The following is an 8,811-nucleotide window of genomic DNA, read 5'->3' as shown; positions in this document are numbered from 1 at the left end:
GGGAGAGGAGAGAGGGCAGGGAAAGGGTAGTGGAGGTGTTGGATTCGGACATGACACTGAGACTGTAGGAGCATTGCACCAGTACATCGAAGGTCTGTGTGAAACCTCATGGAGTCCCCAAGGCACTGCTCAGCCTACAGACAGCACGACAGCATTGCGTCGGTGGCCTCTGTGGGATGTGCTGGAGCTGCTCCTTAGCCCTTGCACACGCAGAGATGCCCCCGGGCAGTGCCCTGCTGTCGGGAGGGGTCTGCAGGGCAGAGCTGAGCACATAGCGGTTGGGATGGGGTCTGTGAGCGGTGGCAGGGAGGAGACCTGGGGACAGAGAAGCAGCTCCCAGCAGGGACAGCTGCAGGCAGCAGAGACATGGGCAGGGAGGGAGAGGGAGCTGCTGCCAGAAACGCTGTGGGAGTGGGGATTTGGGCAGCTCCCTGCCATCCCCTGCAGCGCAGGCTCTTTCCCAGAGCAATCTCCTGGTGTCCTCTGGCACCCAGCACAGCCTCTGCTGTCACGGGCTGTCAGGCTGTGTCTTCTTCTTGGCAGCTTGACCCTCACTGAGGACAAATTCCCCAGCACCTGTCTGTCTGTCCCTCTCCTTCCTCCCTTGGCAGGAGCACTGGGCTGTTTCTCTGTGTTCCTCCTCCTTTCTTTGCTGCCTTTGTCTCCCCCTCCCCTGGGGCTTTGGGTTCTGCAGTGTGGGGGCTGGCAGTGAGGTGGCCCTCACCTCAGGACAACCCATCTTTGTGACGTTCAAGGCCAGGTTAGATGAGGCTCTGAGCAACCTGATCTACTTGGGGATGTCCCTGGTCCCTGCAGGGGGGTTGGACTAGATGACCTTTGAAGGTCCCTTCCAAACCTAACCATTCTATGATTCTATGATTCTATGACTTTGGACTCTAGCCCTGGGAGTGGTGCTGAGATGCGGGCTGCCCTCCACAAGGTCACAGCACTCCCGTGGACTCTTTGTGCCCCAGAGAGGAGCCCCATGGAGAAGACACATCAGCGCTGAGGCCATGACAGTGCTGCTCATCGCTTGTATGTGGCAGCTGCCATGAGCCCTGCGTGTCCAGGCTGGGACGGGAGAGCTGGGATCCTCCTGCAGCAGAATCAGAGAGAGGGTGGAGGGTTCTGGAGAGCTGCACTTGGAAACTGGGTTCCTCTGCTCTCAGCACGGTCCAGTTTCTTCTACGGGGAACATCGGAGTGTGATCCTCCTCAGGCTCAAGGAGCTGCAGGGAAAGGGCAGCTGAGAGCAGGGCTGATGGACAGACCAGCTCTCCGTACCCTGCACTAAGGGACAATCCTTTGCCTGTCAGCACCCACAGTGTTTCACATAGCGCAGCAAGAACGCCAAGGATTTCTGCCTCAAAAGCACTCCTCAGTGGTGGTGAGGCAACTGGAAAAGAGTAAACAAACCCAGATTCCCACAGCTCTGCTCTGCGTTCGGGTGAATTGGGAAGGACAATGCTGAGAAGCTCTTTGGTATCAAAAGTGGATTTAATCTGAGATCACTGTGCTCCTATTTGCCTACTGCTGCAGGGCAGGACTGACACCTTCAGAGCCCAGGGCAGAGCCCCCACCTCCCAGTGGCACCCTCAGCCAGCACCACCTGGCCCTCACGAAAGGAGCCTGCCAAGGACCTTCCAGAACAGGGAGAGGCACTCTGGGGGTTTTCCATGAGAACTGGAATAGGTTTTGGTCAGAGAAGAGTGCCCTGACTTCTCACTGCCTTTTCCTCCTTGTCCAGGTCCCCACGCACAGAGGGAGCCAATGTCCAACGGCAGCTCCATCACCCAGTTCCTCCTCCTGGCCTTCGCAGACACACGGGAGCTGCAGCTCTTGCACTTCTGGCTCTTCCTGGGCATCTACCTGGCTGCCCTCCTGGCCAACGGCCTCATCGTCACTGCCATAGCCTGCGACCACTGCCTGCACACCCCCATGTACTTCTTCCTCCTCAACCTCTCCCTCCTTGACCTGGGATCCATCTCCACCACTGTCCCTAAATACATGGCCAATTCCCTCTGGGATACACGGGCCATCTCCTACTCAGGATGTGCTGCACAGGTCTTCTTTCTATTCTTCTTATTGGGTGCAGAGTATTCTCTTCTCACTGTCATGGCCTACGACCGCTACGTTGCCATCTGCAAACCCCTGCACTACGGGACCCTCCTGGGCAGCAGAGCTTGTGTCCACATGGCAGCAGCTGCCTGGGGCAGTGGGTTTCTCAACGCTGGGCTGCACACAGTCAACACCTTTTCACTGCCACTCTGCCAGGGCAATGCTGTGGACCAGTTTTTCTGTGAAGTTCCTCAGATCCTAAAGATTTCTTGCTCAGACTTTTACCTCAGGGAAATTGGAGTCCTTGTGGTTAGTATTTGTTTATTCTTTGGCTGTTTTGTGTTCATTGTGCTGTCCTATGTGCAGATCTTCAGGGCCGTGCTGAGGATCCCCTCTGAGCAGGGACGGCACAAAGCCTTTTCCACGTGCCTTCCTCACCTGGCCGTGGTCTCCCTGTTTATCAGCACTGCCATGTTTGCCTACCTGAAGCCTCCTTCCATCTCCTCCCCACTCCTGGACGTGGTGGTGGCAGTTCTGTATTCCGTGGTGCCTCCAGCAGTGAACCCCCTCATCTACAGCATGAGGAACCAGGAGCTCAGAGATGCGCTGAAGAAACTGATTGAATCAGTTGTCCCTCAGTACCTATAAGCTGTTTGTGCCTTTTCTGCAGTGATTTCTGATTCCTTTCTGGAACTTTCTGTCTTTTGGGCATTTTATGTCTGATAATCTGGTTTGTCCAGGAATGCCTACATCCACTCCACTTTTCCAGGTGCATGAACCCACCCTGTCTGAGCCAGAGGTCTTTGTACATTTTTCTGGCACAACCGCACAACTGGCCTCCTGTGCCGCATATGTGTAATAAAACGGATTTCCTCAGTCCCAGTGTCTGGAGATGCGTTTTTTCTTCCAGGGTGGAGGTCAGGAACAGGCTGAAGAAATGGCCCCTATGAGCTGCTGCTGGGGTTCTCCCTGGGGTAGCACAGGAGAGCATGGGGCAATGGGCTGGGGAATGGGCCTGTGCTGAGCCTTCAGGAGTGGGTGCCCAGTGCCAATGGAAACGGTCAATGACCAACAGCGATCTCCTGGATGGTCTCTCTGTGGCTTGTGGGCACCAGTGCTTGGCACAGCGGCAGCGCCAGCTCAGGGCCGTGCCCCAGATGACACCCCTGCAGAAGAGCAGTTCTATTTCTGCATGCAGCAGTTCGGGCAGGCTGTTCTGTCAGTGGTGCCGCAGAAGCATCCAGGGGACCCCCGAGTGAGGAGTCTCGTGCTCGGGACAGGGACTGGCACCCAGGGGCTGTGAGAACTGGGCAATAAGGATCTCTTTGAGACAACACCAGCAGACTCAGGGAGATGCTGGCCTCCATCTCCTCGGCCAGTCTGCACTCTGGGTGGCATGGACAGACTGGGAAGGGGGCCCGGGACCTTCATCACCCTCCAGTCTCCCACCAGCCATTTCCAGCACAGGCTGCTCAGCCCAGGTTTATGGGTGAGTCTGGCTGCAAAGCCAGCTCCATCCTCCTGCTGCACTCAGTGCCAGTACCCAGGAACAGCCCGCCCTGTCCGGCCTCTCTCCTGGCCCAGACCCCAGCAGACCCCAGAGGAGGGCCGTCTGTAAAACCCCACGCAGGACAGAGCCGCAGCCGTGTGCCCTGGCAGCAAGGGAGGCCACCAGCATCCTGGGCTGTGCGGCCAGGAGCACGGCCAGGAGATGGAGGGAAGGCATTCTCTGGATCACTCCATCCAGTGTTCAGATCCTCAATTCAGGAACGATGTTGGCAGGCTGGAGGGGGTTCAGCCAGGGCCCTCAGGACAGCCAGGGGCTGGAGCAGTTTGCCTGTGAGGAGAGGCTGAGGGAGCTGGGCTTGTCCAGCCTGGAGAAGGGAAGGCTGGGGGGACCTCATTCCAGCCTCACAGTACCAACGAGGAGGTCAAGGAGAATACAGAGTCAGTCTCTTCACCGTGGGGCATGGTGGAAGGAGAAAAGACAATGGGAGGAAGGTGAAAGAGGAGAGGTTCAGCCAGGACAGAAGGAACTCAGCCAAGTGCTGGAACAGGTCACCCAGAGAGGCGGTGCAGTCTCTGCCCTCGGGGGTTTTGTAACTCGGACTGAATCAAGCCTTGAACACCTTGGTCTGACCCTGTTTCTGAACAGGGGGGACTGCAGACGTCCCAAGGTCCCTTCCAACCTCACTTCTCTTATAATCTTTTGATGATGCTGAGCTTTGTTTCTAACTAGAGCAGAAACCTTCTGGTTTAGGGACAGGAAATCTCCTGGGCTGTACGTGACCATTTACACCAATTTCTATACCAGTGAAGAAGAGTCAGCACCTCAGCGCGACTCCCTCTGTGAAAGAGTGAAAAGTCCTGGGCAAGGAATTGGGGGTGGGGAAGGGGGCAAGGGGCTCTGTGCACCACACAGAATGATCGTGTTTTTGCGCCTGTCGGGCTGTCAGATGTCAGTAAATATCAATGCAAATGAAAAGAAGAAGAGCTGAAGACAAACATGCAAAGCAAAGGAATGTGTCAGCAGACTTTCCAGCTTTTGCTCACTTTTCTGGGTTTTCTCTTTTTTTTTTTGAAATGGAAAAAGTTTTCCAGGATTGGGAATGGATGTAGGACACAAATATTTTCAGCTGCAGGGACACAGACACCCGGTGCCAGCGCAGATGCCCTGGGAACTCCTGCCCAGCCTTCACCTGCAGCTTGCAAGGAGCTCTGGTCTCCCACAGGTCCTGTGTGACAGATGCCAATCCCAGCCCAGCACCTCAGGTACCCTGGGGCCCCTAAAAGTGGCACTGCCTGTTCATGGTCAGACAGCCAGTATGTTACTGCAAAGGTGCACTGTCTTATTTTTTACATTTAGATAAAACATACAAGCACATTTTCCTCAGCTGTAGCATTCCAGCGCTTTTAAGAAACTGCAATGTTTCCCCACCATGACAGAATGGAAACTGCGAGGAAGTGTACTTATGGCAGGAGGAGAAGCATTGGCCTTCCCCTGTACGTGCGTCACCACTAGTCTGTTATTTCATGTCCCTCCTCATTCCGGTGTTTCCACCTCTCCTGATGTCTAAGGACGTCTTTCAGCAGACTAAATGAATGCAGGCCCTTCCCATGGCTCCCAGGTTTCCTCATCTGCTGGCTCTTTGGTCATTCACCGGTCTGGTTTCTGCTTTGAGCCTCAGGGAGTTAGAAACTTGCTTCATCTTTCTGGAGTCTAATTAACCGTGAATTCTGTTTTCATCTGTCCTTTCTTACCTCTCTGTCAGGTGGCCGATGAGGGCACTGCTGGGCTTGGGGTGGTGAGGAGCAAGGTTGTCCAAGCAGAGTTCAAGGGACTGCTTTTCCTTCCTTGCCAGACCTCCTTAGGAGACAGCCTGGATCAACATCCATTGGAGAGCGCTGCTCTCCCTTCTTCAGCAGACTGGAGAAGCAGGCAAAATGCCCTTAAGAAGCAAAGCTAACTTTTTATTAAGTACTCTGTGACCTCTTTACTTACATCCCTGAAACATCTCCACTTAGCTCTACAAGACATGAAGACTTGAAAACATGTGTAGACACCAAAAGGCACATGACAGCTTTCTGCACGGTAATGAGCCCCAGGGTGCTTTGGGTGCTCTGAGTCCATGAACCTGAGCGACTGCGAGGAGATTTGCACAAACCTTTCCAGGAGTCAAAGTCGGAAGCAAAACCCAAAGGACCCTGAAGCATTACTGGGTCCCTCTGAGGGCCACGACTGACACACCCTCTCCATGGACTTGTTACAGCAGATAACTGGAGGCCATGATAAGAGGCAGGGAGAGGTAAGGACCAGGCAACGCTGGTGCTGAGAAAACCCTTGGTTTGTTTGACAAAAGATGATGAGCAAGGCCTGAGCCCCATCCCTAGGGAAGGGAGCTCTTGTCCCTTCGGTGTTGCTCAGGGCTCTTCCTGCACATGCAGGAGGTGCAATGCCAAGTGAAGGAGAACGGTTTCACAGCTCCCGGCCTCCTGGGGTGGGTGTGAGTAGACAACAGTGCCCCATTGCCCTGAGGATGATGTGTCTCCTGTTAGGCCTCAATGGCAGGGTCATCAGCCATAGCCAAGGGGACAAAGACCTCCAGTCTTGTTGTCACAACAGGATGTCCCTACCTGTACTGGTGTCTCTCCATCCCCATGAGTTCTTCCTTGAATCTCAAAGACACAGGCTGGTCCATAATCCCTCTGAGGGACTTTTGCACCGCAGCATTACCCTCAGGATGACATTTCTTTATCCTCAGGTCCACTCTGGTCCTCCAAAGCTGCAGTTTCTGATGTTTATTCCTTCCCATGCTGTTTCTCACCACAAAAATATAGTGCCATCATCTTAGTAAGAAATTTTCAAGCTGTTTTGAGCTACTACTTTTGTTCTCTCAGCCACCCCTTCACCAGGCTAAAGAACTTCATGTCTCTCAGCCTCTCCAACTGATACAGGGAATTAACGGTCTGCTAAATATTGCTTGATGTAGGGGACTAACTGTCCGCTAGAGAATGCCTAACAATCCTGTTTGCCTTGAAACTCACTTAAGCTTATCAGGGACTGGTATGTGTCAAGGACTAATATGTCTAGCAAAGGATGGAATGTTAGTTCCACCACACATTCAGTCAGAAGTCGAGAAACTGCTGAAATCACCCAGTGAAAGGAGAGCACGGGTGAATGACTAAAGTTCATCTAGAGGAAGATCAGACCGCTGAAGAAGTAAACGCCCACCAGAGACAGATCTGAAATGCTAACGCAAGTGGTTTTTTAATAACCCAGCCTCACTTATGCACATGTATGTCTGTATTGTGCAATCCTATGGATATGTGTACCTGCACCGTATAAATTTGGGGTAAAATGTGCTGTTGGTGTGCGTGCTTTTGGAGGAGCGATCCCCCATGCACCAGGTGCCGAATAAAAATGCCTACTTTAGAACTCTCTCCGAGTTGTAGAGTTTGATCCGCACATCAGTTCCGGAGAAAGAATTCTGTATGAGTGTTTGTAAAAGGTAGACAAAAGACTCTCTCCAAAATGTGAAACGGAAAAATCAGAGTGTGAGAAATGCTTGAAGGACTATCTCTGTGTTATACAGGAAGGCTGCAAAAAAGGAAAGAAGCAGAGAAGGAAGGATAGACTCTTTCATCCAGACTGAAACTATCACACTTGGTTTTTGCCAGGTGCCTGTCCCACAGGATGAATTGAAATTCAGCATGGGACCTGAAAACGAAACTGCAGTGACTAGGTTCATCCTGGGGGGTTTCTGGGCTTGATCAAAGACTACAGCTATTTCTCTCTCTGGCCTTTCTGCCGATATACCTGACAACAGTGATGGGGAACGCAACCATCATTTTCCTCGTGTGTGTGGACCACCGCCTGCAAACCCCCATGTACTTTTTCATCAGCAATCTGGCCTTCCTGGAAATCTGTTTTACATCGTCCATAAGCATCAAACTGTTCACGATCCTGAGGTCTGGTAGGAGAACAATCTCACTGAGCAGCTGCTTTGCCCAATCCTATTTCTATTTCGCCCTGGGCTGTACAGAGTTTGTTCTACTTGTTGTCATGTCCTTTGACCGCTGTGTTGCCATCTGCCAGCCTTTGTGTTACGCTGCCATCATGAAGCCTCAGCTCTGCATCCACCTGGTTGTTGCTGCTTGGGTCATAGGCTTCGCACTCGTGAGTTACCGCCTGGTCCTCCTCTCCGAGCTGACTTGCTGTGGCTCAAACAAGATCCACCATTTCTTTTTTGTGACAGCTCCCCCTTATTCAACCTGTCCTGCTCTGACACGAGCCTGCTTTGGAAAATGGACTCTGCTTTCTTATCATTTGTCATGCTGAGATCCTTATGTTTAACTCTGGCATTTTACATGGGCATCCTTTTCTGTGTTCTACATCTTTGAGTCACCGAGGCAACAGCTTCAGAGTCGGCACGATTCGCAGCGGCGCGGCACAGCGCGGCGCAGCCAAGGGATTCCCAAGGCAGGGAAGCTCAAGGGGGAGCGGAGCGAGGCGCCAGGAGCCCGCAGCTCGTGCGAGAGGGGCTGACGAGACGTGGGCAGAGCCAGGGGGCACCGGCGGTCCAGCCCCTCTCCCCGTATAAAGCAGGGCCTAGGGAGCGCCAGCGACCTGGAGCGCGGCGAACAGGATGGGCAAACAGGGCGTGGCGCGTCAGGAAGAGCGTGGCACGGCAGTTTGCGCGGCAGTTCACGCAGGAAGGGCGTGTCAGTGAGGGCGCTGCCCCGGGGCACTTGGTGATTCACGCCTCTCAGGGCGACATGGCCAACACCCGCCTGAGAACAAAGGCTGCACCTCCGGCCGGAAGGTCTGTACCGGCACCCCCTGCGGCGGTCGATGCCTCCATGCAGATGGAGCAGCTGAAGGGGGAGGCTGCGGTGCAGACCTTGGGCTGCAGGCAGTGCCTGGACCCTGCTCCCGGGGCAGGGGCAGGGGGCAGCCCTGACTGCAGAAGGTGTGCCCAGGTGGAGGGGCTCCTGCGGCAGGTGGCTGAGCTGCAGGAGGCAGTCAGGAGGCTGCGGGACATCAGGGAGGCGGAGAGGGAGCTGGACGCTTGGTTCCAGGCACAGTCTGCACCGGAACCGCAGCACCCAGTGAACCAATCAACCCCCCCGCACTGACACACGACATCAGCAAGCAGGCAGAAGATGCCACTGAATGGAAAGCTGCAAGGGCAAGGCGCAGGAGGAGGAAGAAGAATCAGCTTCCCCAGAACCCCGAGGTGCCCCTGCAGAACCG

The 8,811-nt window shown here is 54.1% G+C and overlaps 2 protein-coding genes across 2 annotated transcripts; both read left to right on the top strand.

The window, feature by feature from the left end:
* Window positions 1-1,769: 1,769 nt before the first annotated feature.
* Window positions 1,770-2,705, top strand: LOC147596628 (olfactory receptor 14C36-like). The gene has a single exon (XM_086769482.1). It carries the CDS (start codon window positions 1,770-1,772, stop codon window positions 2,703-2,705), a length of 936 nt encoding a protein of 311 aa, XP_086625608.1.
* Window positions 2,706-7,268: 4,563 nt separating this feature from the next.
* On the top strand, window positions 7,269-7,958 carry LOC147596627 (olfactory receptor 6E1-like). The gene is given in 3 exon segments (XM_086769481.1): window positions 7,269-7,319; window positions 7,321-7,800; window positions 7,803-7,958. Coding segments are annotated over 3 exon segments (687 nt in total).
* The last annotated feature ends 853 nt before the right edge of the window (window positions 7,959-8,811 follow it).

This window comes from Chlamydotis macqueenii, chromosome W (genome assembly GCF_036417535.1).
Source record: "Chlamydotis macqueenii isolate bChlMac1 chromosome W, bChlMac1.mat, whole genome shotgun sequence".
Lineage (NCBI taxonomy): Eukaryota > Metazoa > Chordata > Aves > Otidiformes > Otididae > Chlamydotis > Chlamydotis macqueenii.
This window is presented reverse-complemented; position numbering and strand designations above follow the sequence as displayed.

Excerpts from the sequence above, each read along its gene's own strand:
- LOC147596628 (XM_086769482.1), top strand. The coding sequence starts at position 1,770 with ATGTCCAACGGCAGCTCCATCACCCAGTTCCTCCTCCTGGCCTTCGCA.